Source organism: Pinus tabuliformis, chromosome 7 (genome assembly GCF_031772625.1).
Source record: "Pinus tabuliformis cultivar Carrire ecotype Pingquan chromosome 7, CPIR1, whole genome shotgun sequence".
Lineage (NCBI taxonomy): Eukaryota > Viridiplantae > Streptophyta > Pinopsida > Pinales > Pinaceae > Pinus > Pinus tabuliformis.
The window spans coordinates 1,445,224,245-1,445,238,042 of NC_142293.1; the positions used below are offsets into that span (position 1 = coordinate 1,445,224,245).

The following is a 13,798-nucleotide window of genomic DNA, read 5'->3' on the forward strand; positions in this document are numbered from 1 at the left end:
TATTGATAGTAATTATCGTGCTAATTTTCCCTTTCAAAATTGTCGCAATAATTTCAATTATTGCGATAATTTAGGTAATTATCACAATAGTTTCGAAATTATCGCTTTGCCTTTGTCAATTTCAACATATTACCATTTTTCTTTCTTTCTTTCTGTTAACCCTAATTTTTTAAGTGTGAGTTAGGGGATTGAGCTGGAGGAATACTATGACTATTTCCATCAAGTAAACAAGGGGAAATCTATTGTTTTTCTTTTATCTCTTTTTTTTTGTTGGCTTGACCCATGGGGATTTGAACCTTGAACCTCATTGTTTACATAACACTCCATATCACGATGATTGCCAATTTAGATGCACCTTGTGGGCTGTTTTTCCTATATCATTCATTTTCATCCTTTTGGTTAAGTTTTTAACATTACCAGTAATTGACTCAGGATGGTTGAGAGTGGTTTTGCCCTCGTTGCATTTCATATGAAGAAAGTTAAATTTTAGATCCCACTCAAAATCCAACAGACTTATCAGTTTTTAGGATTTTAAGATGGTGTGATTGCAACATTTCTTCTGGATTTTGTGATGTATGAGTGTATCGAACTAACATTTAATCAAGATCACCAGACACTCTTTATACCTCAATGTTGTTGGCATTGACTATTGAGCTCCTCCTTCATGACCCTAGTAAAATGTACACTTCAGTCAAGAAAATCATTGATTATGATGTAAAGCTTTCTCTATTTTATTTTAATGCTTAGAGGGTGATGTTGATGAGGAGGATCCCAATATAAGCAATGATTTTGATGTTATGTAGCGATTTGTTGTAGCATGATTTTATTTGGATTTTAGAGGCCATTTAGAGCCTCTCTATTGATCTATCTTGATTCAGAGATGGATTGCACTCATTGATATTTTGGTTATATGCATCCTTGCTATATGCATGAAATTTTTTGCATATTTGTGTATAATATTTTGGATTCATATGGATGGACATGAATTATATGTTCTTTCAAAATTTGAATATTTGATGTATTTTTGGTCGACCAATCTTTTGGTCCAGTTCTGATTACATTGCTAAGTATGTTGTGACCTTTTTCCATCAAGATAACAAGGGGAAATCCATAGTTTTTATTGTCATGATTCATGTCATAAGATACATTTATTTTTGTTTTCATATGATTTTGTATCATTCTATTAGATCTTATGACTCAGGGCAAATATCATACTTCAATATTGATATCTGATGTATCACGTGGCATCTTAAACATCCTATATATCGATTTTATTTTCATATTTATGTATCAATGTGTTTGTTTGATGTTAACGTTGTTTTAGAAGTTAAAAAGTTGAAAAAATGATTATTTTTGTATTTTTTAAAGTTTCCTGATAGTTTTTGATCATTTCCGATATTTTCTGCGATATTGCTGATAATTTAAATTCTGGAGCCCCGATGATAAATTGCTGATAACGATAAATGTAACATTGGTTTAAATTACAGGATGCACGAACACCAGTTTCTGCAATCAAGTCGAGGATAAGAAGAAAAAATACAAATGAAAAAAGAATAGACGAAGGGAGGTTAACTTCTTCTGTGGTTGACCTGAAACATGGTTAGCTACTATGACTAGTCATTTTACTTATGCTCTCTGTGTTGGCTTATGCTGTTTAAAATTGACCATCATTTTGTTTTCATTGCAGACAAAAGTGTTGGAAATCTCTGTGAGATTTTGGAGGAGTTATTTGATAGAACAGAGATGACCGGCGAAGAGGATAGTGAAGAAGGGGGCACATGGATGCCCTTTTCCAGCATCAAACATCTTTCAGAAGAGCTTATGGCAGAAGAATCAAAAAACACTCTACATCTTGTTCCAGTTGGACATATTGTTAAACTGTTGGATGTACTCAATCGCAACATACTGCAGGCTATTACCAGGGCTGTTAATGATGAAGATGATGTGAGATTTCATAACTCAAGTTTCAATATTATTTGTTTTGCAGGGATTTGTAATTTCTTTTGAAGCAATAAGAATGATTAGCTTTCTTTGTTAAGCATCATATATTTTTCACTTATTGTTGAATCGATTGCAATAGCATGCTTCAAAGCACACGTCTTTGGAAAATGATGTTAGGATATGTGCAACGTTATATGCTAAATACCTCTCCACTTCTGGTTTACTGGTGTCTCTTTAGAAGGACAAAAGGTGGACTCAGTCTTGATCTTCATAGGCATCTGATAAGGAAATATGTCCATCATTACTTATCATTTGGAAAGATATTTGGAGTGAATAAAGGTCGAAGATTTAGAGAGATTATAACTTCTTTCGTATTGTTGGATGAATTTGCATTGGTATAGAGAAGATAAAGAGGAATAGTAAACCACTCCCTATATAGCATCTACTGTTGTCAGTTATTTTAGTAACATGGTTACACTTTTTGTGGTTGCATATCAGAATTGGCAGTAGATTCCAGTGCAGGTTCAGCAACCATCCCAAATTTAGCAATGTTCCACAGGGGTGCACCCCTGACATTTCTTACTCTCTGAGGGTGGTTAGGTGCATGGGGAAATGTTTACCTATGTCCCCCTATTGGGGAAACTTGGGGAAATGCACAGAGAAAGGTTTCCCCAGTGTGGGGGGTATGCTTGCCCAAAGGGGGGGATCTGAACAGAGTGATCAGGCTTGGAAAACCTGATCATTATAGAGTGAACTGGTGCCACGAGTTTTGGTTCAGTCGGATATTAGAGGTTATTTGCTAGAGCATATAACTTTGGAGTGTGGTGGGAATGAATGGATTCGAATTATGGATTTATGAAAAACTCATTGCAACTAGCGTTTTTTTCCACCAAATTGGATGCATCTTTAAGAGATTATGCTCAATGATTTAGTTCAATCTGTTGTCATAATTGCTTATTATTTCGTTCTTTCTGTGTCAATAGGTGTTGGACCCAACTCTTTTGTGTTAATCTCAATATCTTAAACCTAAGTTGCAGGAAACATTGCTCAGGGGTCCATTTCCGGCCTGAAACGAGGAAACTCATACTGTACGGCTTGGAAACTCGTTTCTGGCCGTACTGGTCCATTTCACGATGGGGAAAGGTGGCAAGTACAGCCGGAAACGAGTTTCTAGGCCATAAGGCGGAGTTTCCAGTTAACATTTGACGGTTTCTTTTATTTGTTTTCAATATTTTTGCTTCTAATTTAGTGGGGCAGCCTAATGTTGAAGCCTATGGCCCTAGTGTTGATATGCAGTTCATGGTAATGTTAAATTCTTAAAGTAAAAGGATGAAAATGAAAGATAATTTTCATCATTTTACTTCAATTTTAACATTACCATGAAATGACTTAGGATGTTTGAGAGTGGTTTCACCCTCATTGGATTTCGTATGGAGAAAGTAGAATTTTAGATCTCATTCAAATCCAGTAGACTTATCTGTTTTTCAGGATTTCAGGATTGGGGGATTGCAATGTTTCCATTGGATTTTGTCATGTACTAGGGTATGGAACTTGTATTTAATCAAGAGAACCAAGCCCTCTATGCAGGGGAGACTCCCAATAATCAAGAGCACCTAGGGTACTAGGGCATGGAATTTGTATTTAATCAAGAGCACTAAGGTCATTCGACTATGTAGGAGGAGACTCCCAATCAAGCACGAGACAAGAAATTAGAAATTTCTCATGGCTGATTTTGGATATTGCTATTTTCATTATGTGATCATTCATGAGTAAATGTGATGTAAATTTAGAGATTTATAGTTTATGCATTGACAATTGACAATTTAATCATAATGTAATAAATTAGAATGTATCATGTATGCTTTATGATTGCACATATTTCTTAAATGTCCTAATATATATATATATATATTGCATTTTCCCGTTTCCAAAATTTTGGTGAGTCACGTTTCCGTACCCGTGACCATTTCAGAAACTCATACCTGTTTCCCCGTTTCATGCAACTTAGTCTTAAACATACTAATTACTAAGAATGTCATTGAAAATATGAAGAAGCATCCTTTGAGTTTTCAGAAGATATTGTGTGTATGTGTGTGTAATCTTTTGTTTCATGGGAAACATCGTTATATTCTATATGAGGAATAAACATGTTTTGGTCCTCGAGGGACTGCTCAAATCAAGGCTCAAAACCTGTTACAAGAAATTCTCATTATAAGCTCGGCATGTCACATGCAGGAATTGAACTAGGGCAGGGAGGATAACATCTCTCCCAATTGCTCAAGCTAAACCCAATTGACTATATGTGTGTGTGTGTAGAGAGAGAGAGAGATAACTGCAAACTCCAATATAACACTGCCAAACAAGTGAAATATTAAATTTGTACATGATCATGGTTGGATATACCAGCTTTTGCAAGTATTAAGTCCTTGTAGGATGTGAGGACTCAGTGGTGTAAGAGTCGGTGAAAACATGACACCTTAATCCTCCATCCCATGTAGCAGGAATGAATCAACTCTACTCGATATTGCAACTATTGTCAACTGAATACTCTACATCACACATTACATCAATTAGGTTGCCACAAAAAAAATTAGTAATGGCTATAGAGATTCACATTACAGGAGTTTGAGTGTTGATGAAGAAGGGGAAGTTCATCAAGTTTACAACAATTGGTGTTTATATTCAATTTACGATGGTTCTCCATCTTATTCTCGTACAGAAGTAGGGGACGACTGAAGTGGAGGGAATACATTGGATTTAATGCCATTAGGGATTTTATTTGCAGGGATCATCTAAAACAAAAATCAATAGATCGGAAGAGATCATCGAAATTTGGCAGATATTGGAGAATTGAAGGAAGAAATGATCCAAGTTGTGCATGTTTTATCGATAAAAGGTTTCTCATGCCTAGAAATGTGAGTGAATTTTGGGACCGACATTTCTTATCTTGTTGCCATTTCTGAAGTGCTTATTCAGCATAATGGGTCTTGCCTTGTGTTTCTTGGTAACAAAGCTTGGAAGGACCATACCATTCTCATGGTTGTCATAGTGCTAATTTAATGACCAACTTGTTTAAATAGGAAATTCGTGAGTCATCGGTCAGTTTAGGGGTTATCATATGAGTTGAGGAAGACAATTGCCTTAAAATTGAAAATTTGGGAAATATTGAAAGAAATAATGCTGGGAAGATGCTGCAAATCAGGGAGATAATTTGAAAAAATGAGGAGACTGGCTAGTCTATGGATGTGGAGAAAAGAAAGGAACATCAACAAGAGCTAAATCATATCATGGAGATGACCTGAACCAAAGAAGTTCAACATTAGAGGCATCAAGCTAGAAATGGTTTGCCAGTAATGACCTTTGGATGAGGTTGAAGACAAGAACAAGTTTAGGTTGAGGTTGGAAGCAATTGTCACCCTTGGGTTTTCTGCTTGCTCTCAGTTAAATGCCAACAATGACTTGGGAAACTAGAGCATGAATGATTCTTTGGAAGGGAGTGAATTCTCCCTTTTATTTTCAAGATGTTTTTTAAACATTTGTTTCTTGGCCTACATTTATGTTTTCCCTGAATTGTTTGAAATTTTGTTTAATGTTTTTGAATCTAAATCTCCTAGTTTGCACCATTTGGGACTGAAGAATTCTCAGGTTTGTGTTGAAATTCGTTTGCAAACTAGAATTTCTGATCTTGATAATTACTTGTGAAGATTGTTGGAAACACTGAGAGGGGGGTGAATCAATATTTCCCTTAATTTTACATATGGTTAGTTTTCTTAATCATTTAGAGCATTAAAACAAACATACAAATTGTCTTCACATCAATGAACAATACGCAAAATTTTTGTCTCAACCAAATGTTGTGTTATGTATGATGCACATAGAAATTTACCAGATGAAGTACAAGACTCCTCAAGGGTTTTACCAGCAAGCTGGAAGGATGTAACTGCTCCCTGAATGGTTTGGGCTCCCGTACTAGGGATAATGGCCCAACTACAATCAAGCTGCAACCTCTGCTGCTGTACTTCACTGCCACTGCTGTCCACTGCTGCTGCTGCTGTCCACTACTGCTGCTACCACCACTACTACCATTCACCACTGTTGCCATCCACCACTGTTGCTGCGAACATCACTGCTGCTGCTTTCATCACTGCTGCCATCCACCACTGCTGCTGCTTTCATCACTGCTGCCATTCAGCACTGTTGCTGCTACCATCACCACTGCCATCCACCACTGCTGCTGCTATCATCACTGCTGCCATCCACCACTTCTCCTATTACCATCACTGGCTATACATTACCTTAATCATTCAAACTCAACACCCTGCACCTGCTAAAGTTACTGTCAAGGTATCATTGCCACGCATCACACCATCACAATTGTCATGAAAGTTTTGTTCATGTCATACACTGATATCACAAGATCTCATCACTGTACACATCATTGGGTTACTGTTAACTAGGTCACTTTTCACGAGCTCACTGTCACTCATCAAGGTCACTGCTGCATCAAAGAGACACCGTCATAGAGGAGCTAACATAACATTTTGTCATAGAAATACTGTCTCACTGTTATAGCTACAGAAGGTTACTGTAGTCTTCAATCAACAAAACAGTGAAACAAATCCTCTCACTATAGAAACCATACTAAAGGTTACTCTGCCGTCATCAAGGTCATACAATACTGTCAAGCATATGACATATTACCCCAATACTCAAAATATCTTACTGAACAATACTCTCAAGACAATCATGCTCAAGGAAAAATCCTGCGAGCACTGTCACCACTTGGTTCACGGTCATATTGCTGTCATAATAGCTCAATGTCATTACTGTTAGTGTCGTTGACATATACCACAAATCACTGTTATATAGACCTCAGTCACATTATACATATCAAATGTTCTGTCATATATGTCACTGCCACACAAGGTTTCTTGCCACATCAAGGGTTATAGAGATCATTGTCTAGGATTTCAAGCACAAGGAGGTTGATCAAAACATCACTACCACAAGGTTGTGGGGGAGTGGTTCCACACCCCCCCCACCCCCCCCTTCTCACCCCCCCACCCCCCCCCCCACCCCCCCTCGAATTGCTCTTGGAGCGGCCCAGGAGCACACTCCCGAAATTTGCTCCCGTCGCGCTCCCACAAAAAAAATTTGCTCCCTGGGTTTTTATCACAAAGATGTTCCAAACACAATTTTTTTCAAAGGTACACGATTTTTTGAGTAGGGGAGTGTAATATTCAAGCTTATGGCCCTAGTATTGATATGCAATTCATGGTAATGTTAAATTCTTAAAATAAAAGTGAGATTCTCCTTTATCTTTCATTTTCATCCTTCTGCTTAAATTTTTAACATTACCATGAAATGACTTAGGATGTTTGAGAGTGGTTCCAACCTCATTGGATTTCATATGGAGAAAGTAGAATTTTAGATCTCACTCAAAATCTAGCAGACTTATCAGTTTTTTCAGGATTTCAGGATTGGGGGGATTGCTATGTTTCCAATGGATTTTGTCATGTACTAGGGTATGTGACTCGTATTTAATCAAGAGCACCAAGCCCTCTGTGTACCTTCATGTTAGTGACATTGGTTTTCAAACTCCTCTATCATGATGCTACTAAAAATGTACCCATTGCTCAAACAAAATCTTGACTTGACATGCTACATTTTTTCTATCTTATGTTAATTGCTTAGAGGGTGATATTAATGACAAAGATCCCAAGATAGGCAATGATTTTGATGATATGTAGCTATTTGTTGTAGCATGATTTTTTTGGATCCTAGAGGCCATCTAGAGCCTATTTGTTGATGTATTTTCAGTTTAGAGATGGATTACACTTGATGCTATATTGGTTATGTGCAATGTTATGAAGCCAGCTCACAAAAAGAGAGAAAAGATAGTTGAATGCCTTTGAATTCACCCTCTTCGAGGGGGCAACCTTCTTTACATTACACAAATGAACAATTCTTGGATGATTCAAATGGCAAAACCTCCTTTCTATATATAGGAGTCTAAGGAGCCACAATATAACCCACCCGACCTAACAATAATAATATAAAGCCACAAAAATAACAATAGAGGGATTCTATGGGGCACAGTAATAACAATATGGGGACAATAGGGGCACAACAATATTAATAAGGGATACAACTACAATAGTAATGGGGTAATCACTAGTATTATAGGGACCTAACATGCCCCTCCTTCAAAGAAGTGTTGTCCTCAACGTTTGAGTAGTTCTGGATGCTTCTGTATAAAATTCTCATCCTCCCATGTGGAATCTTCAGCGGATAAGTTCTTCCACTTGATGAGATACTCCGAAATTGATCGATTTCGTAGCTGTCGAGTTCTTGTTTCTGTGACTGTTTCCAGTTCCAATATAATTTTTCCTTCCTCGTCAAGTTCTGGCAAAATTGTTTGAACTGAGATCTTGTCGCCTATAACCTTCTTTAAACATGAAACATGGAAGACTGGGTGCACTCGAGAAGCTGCAGGAAGCTCCAATTTGTATGCCATAGTACCAATCTTTTGCAACACCTTGTACAAACCATAATACTTTGGTGATAATTTATTATCCTTCTTAGCTTGCTTGAGGGACATTTGTTTATATGGTTGTAGCTGTAGGAATACCCAATCACCTACATCAAAACTTCTTTCACTGCGATGCTGATCTGCCTATTGTTTCATTCTATTCTGTGTCAACACGAGGTTATCCTTTAAGAGTTGGAGGACTTGTTGTTGATGTTCGATGTGATGTTCCACTGCTTGAACTTTAGAATTTTCTCTTAAATATGATGTGATGATGGTGGCTGATATCCATAAAGTGCCATAAATGGGGTCATTTTTGTTGCTGTATGGAAGGAAGTGTTATACCACCATTCAGCCAGAGACAACCATTTGACCCATTCTGTCTGTTTATCAGATACAAAGCAACGAAGATATCCTTCCAAACATTTGTTTACTATCTCAGTTTGCCCATCAGATTGAGGATGATAAGATGAGCTATGAGCTAACTGAGTACCAAGACAAGAAAATAATTATGTCCAAAAATTTCCAGTGAAAATGGGATCTCTGTCACTTACAATAATCTTTGGATTTCCATGTAGCTTTTGAATTGTTTCCATAAATGCAGTGGAAACTGTACTGGCTTTAAATGGATGTGATAATGCACAAAAGTGTGCATGCTTGGTTAGTCTGTCAACTACCACCATGATGACACTCTTTCCCTCAGACTTGGTAAACCTGTCATAAAATCCATTGAAACCTCCTCCCAATGTTGGCTTGGAATGGATAAAGGCTGTAATAGACCCGAGGTCTTAATTGTTTCAACTTTATTTTGTTGGCAAACCAAACATTCTGCCACAAACTTTTGAATATCAGATTTAAGGCCATCCCAAAAAAACTCCTCCTTAACCCTGTGGTAAGTTTTTAAAAATCCTGAGTGCCCTTCTAAGGGAGAAGTGTGCAATTCCATAAGAATCTTTTGTTTGAGTTGGGAATTCTTACAGAGGTATAAGCGATCTTTGTACCATAACGAATCATTTTGCCAGCTAAATGTATCAGATGTATTGGAATCTTGTTGTAACTTTCGAATAAGTGCCCACACTTCTTCATCATTTTTCCATTCGTCTCTTGCTTCGTTTATCCAATCTAGTTGGATAATAGAAATGGCGCACAACAATGCTTCCACATCCACATCCTTTCTTGAGAGTGCATCTGCCACTACATTTTGCTTCCCTTTTTTGTAGATGATTTCAAAGTCATAACCCAACATCTTTGTGACCCACTTTTGTTGCTCTTTATAGGATAATCTTTGTTCTAAAAAGTATTTAAGGCTATCATGATCCATTTTTACCTTGAAGTGTCTTCCCATTAGGTAGGGTGGCCATTTCTTAAGTGCATGTAGTATTGCCAACATTTCCTTCTCATAAATAGCTTTGTGTAAAAACTTTCCCTTGATTGGACGACTTTCAAAAGCAATGGGTCTTTCATCTTGCATTAAAACAGCACCAATTCCATTCACTGAAGCATCACATTCCACAATAAAGGTTTTTGTGAAATCGATCCAACATTAGAGTCTATGAAATCATGATTAACATTTCTTTTGTTCTTATCATGAGTTTCCTTTACTACCCTTTCACCATTAGCAAACATTTCTTGTAGAAACTTTGTCAAATCTGTCTTCAAATGTTCCATGTCTGTTTTCAAATCGTCCATCTTAGCTTCCATGTCATTCATCTTAGTTTCTACGCCTTTCTTTAAACAATCCATCTTAACTTTCTTTAAACCATCCATCTTAGGTTCTACATCTTTCTTTAAACCATCTATCTTAGATTCTGTTGCTTTTTGTGCAAGTGACACTTGTTGCCCTTGGTCTCGTAATTTTGATATATCATGTTGCATTTCTTCCTCTTCTTCATGAGTCATGCTAGAGCTTTCAGGTTGCTTACTAGGTGTTTGCATTTTCTTTCCTCGGGGCATCAATTATTGATAATAATGCTTTACTATGCTCGTTGAATTCCTCCAAACTAATTTTTCAAACCAGGGTTATTAAAAAATTTGAAAAAAACTACACACATTTTTTCACTTTGTAGGAGCTTGATATTGAATCTGATGTATCTCTGTAATTTTGGATCATCCAGTTCTGAAATTGCGACCTGCGGTAGCCCTCTACGTCCTCTTTCCAATGCCACCAGTCTAATCAAAATTGGATTCTCCAGGGAAGAGTTATGCCAATTCTCCCACAATGACCTGGTTATAGACTAGTTCAGTAGAGTGAACTTGTACGACGTGCCATGAGTCACTGTTTTGACCTTTGGCTCTGGAAAATATATACAAGAAAACTACGGTCTGTCCTCTTTCTGTACCTTCTGACGAAATTTCAATCTAATGCTCAAAGAGAAAGTTATGACGATTTTCCCCAGGTCACCTGTTTGGAATATAATTCAGGAGTCTGCAAAAAGACCAACATCCTTAGATCATATCTCCGCAATTATAGTGCAAAAAGCTCTGAAATTCGGACCTGAGGTTCAGTGCGAATTTGTCTCAAATGGGTTTTTTTTAGTTTCTGAAACGTTGCAGAAAAAAGTTATAGCGAAAATGCCACGATGACCTATTTGGAGCAGCGAAACCCTAGAATCCAAAGCTCTGATACCAAATGTTATGAAGCCAGCTCACAAAAAGAGAGAAAAGAGAGTCGAACGCCTTAGAATTCAGCGTCTTCAAGGGTGCAACCTCCTTTACATTACACAAATAAACAATTCTTGGATGATTCAAATGACAAAACCTCCTTTCTATATATAGGAGTCTAAAGAGTTACAATATAACCCAGCCGACCTAACAATAATAATATAAAGCCACAAAAATAACAATAGAGGGATTCTATGGGGCACAGTAATAACAATATGGGGACAATAGGGGCACAACAATATTAATAAAGAATACAACTACAATAGTAATGGGTAATCATTAGTATTATAGGGACCTAACATGCAACCTTAAATGCTATATAAATGAGAACTTGTAACTTGTGGACGTGATTGATGAAGATTATAACTTCTAGATGATTGATGTTATATGGTGTAATCCATGTTTTTATGCTTTTTATATCTAATTCATCATTCTACATGCTTTTGTTGACATATATGCATCAAAATATATATAAATATATATTATATAAAAACTCGCTCTCAAACTGGGAGCTTTTGAAAATTTCGTTCCCTGCTTTCGCTCCCTCTCCCATGTAACCTTGCTATCACTACATACATTATAGGAGAGACAATGATATCTCCAAGTCACTCACACAACACTGTCTCATAGATACTGTCAAGAGGCATTGTCATACAAGGTCACAGGGTTAGTTGTCATCAAAAGGTCACTACCATTTATTGTTAAGTCCAACTATACATCATTGTTATGCTGCCAAATCATCAAGATCACTTCGCATCACAATTGTATACAAGTATCCCATAGATTTTGAGCAGATTTAGAAAAGAATCAATCTGCATGCAAGTCATCAACAAATATGTGCCCAAGGGGACCTAAACTTCAAGGAAGACTTCAACAAAATTATCCCTTATGTCACTGATGAGATTGGCTGCTTGAGTTTTACACCAAACACAAACAAATGTTCCAACTAGATCTCTTCCTCAATTGATTTTCAACATCCACAAGGTTGGTGCTCAGAGGAGATTACAAGACTCTGTATATTGCACAAAAATTCATCATCAAACATTGAACAAGCTTTACTCAAAGGATATATTTGTAACCCACTAAGGTTTAGGTCTTCTTTGAACAATGCTACTAGGTTCTCTGAGCATATGCTTCGAATTAGAGCCATAATAAGTATTTCAGAGGTATAAGACTAATGATATTTCAGTTTCTTATTATAGATGCAAGAATACTTGATTAGGACTTCAAACAAACTGACTTTAACACCATTGGTTTCAAATACTCTAGCCATTGAAATATATTCTAGGTTGCGAAGCAAGCAATAGTAAATGCCAATTCTTTACACAGAGGAAAAAACTACATAGGTTTGCAATACGATACAAGGTAGCTTCTAGAAGAAAAGGGCCGTAGGGTATAAGTCTGAAATATGCCTTAGTGAGAGATCATGATGCCCAGAAGTTTGCCTTGAAAAGCCTTGCAAATGAAAACCAATAAATCCCTTTCAAGAAAAACAATAAGCCCTTTCAGAATAGCCCTTTTGTAAGATGTTAAGTGCTCCATAAGGCCACAAGAAATGACAATTCTAGATCTGCAATTTGCCATAGAGTTGCTATACGAAATTACCCCTCATGTTCGATTTTTTGGTCTTATAAGGGGTCGAACATGGTCCTCAGAATTTCGCCGAATTTAATTAATCTTCATTGTAGAGATACAAGGATCCAACAAATTGCCTGCAAAAGAATCACAACGAAATTCTTAGCCCAAGACAAAGAAGAGATTTTTGAGGCCACAGAGATGAATTTTCACTAGTCTGCAAGAAGAAAGCAAATTGATGCACATGAATATCTCCACTTGTTCAATGCCCTTGACTTATATAAGCATCTTCTCTGTTGCACAAAGATCAATATTCAGATCAGGCCGCAGAGCACACTTTCACTGGCAACACAACCAAACCCTAGCGAATCCCTTAAGATGCCCAAAAACTCTTCCTTCTCGTCAAAACTCCCCAAGACCACAAGTGAATCACAATAGAGAATTGATTTTACAGAGAGAACTCAAATTAGTTGATACACTTATGGATCATAAAGCCTTCGTTTATATAGAATTGGAGGAGCATTTTAGAACAACCGACACGGTAATTTTTGGAAACCTATTAAATTTAAATTAAAAAAATTCCCACCAAAATTCTTTTAGGCCATTTGAATTTTGAACTTTTCTTTGGAGCCAATTTTTTTCCTCTAATAAGAACTTTGGACCATAATTAATAATAATCTAAGTGTTAAATTTTTAATTGGAGCACCCTTCTTGACCTTATGATGCATACCATAGACTTCAATAATTAATTTTATCCTTTCCTTAAATCATGTTTCTTCTTCCAAGGATATGTGCCATAGTCCAGCCAAAGTAATGTTGCCACATCATCATCCTTGGATCCAAAGAGAATCTGCCACATCATTAGCCCTTGGGGTTTTGGACCACTGGTTAGGGTCACTAACTTTGACTAAGCATATCTCTTAAACTGGAGGGCTCTCGTTGTGTTCCACACACCAAAAAAATCAACATGTTGAGGAGAATCCAATGGCGATGGTCTTCAAGACAAATTCAACAATTTGCTGCTTCAAAATCCTCAACAAGTGTGGGATATGTCTATCATCCAGTGAAACCAATTCCTAGATCTAGGGTTTC

General features: G+C 36.9%; 1 protein-coding gene across 3 annotated transcripts in view; it reads left to right on the top strand.

Moving 5' to 3' along the window:
- Nucleotides 1-13,798, top strand: part of LOC149253129 (sister chromatid cohesion protein SCC2-like) — a 360,249-nt gene that overhangs the window by 52,844 nt on the left and 293,607 nt on the right. For all 3 annotated transcript variants that reach the window (XR_016267058.1, XM_089459872.1, XM_089459873.1), the window contains exons 4-5: nucleotides 1,488-1,599; nucleotides 1,688-1,944. Coding sequence is in view for 2 of the 3 variants with exons in the window: in XM_089459872.1 (XP_089315998.1) it covers nucleotides 1,488-1,599; nucleotides 1,688-1,944 (369 nt within the window). In the remaining variant the exon portion in view is untranslated. The remainder of the gene's footprint in view (nucleotides 1-1,487; nucleotides 1,600-1,687; nucleotides 1,945-13,798) is intronic.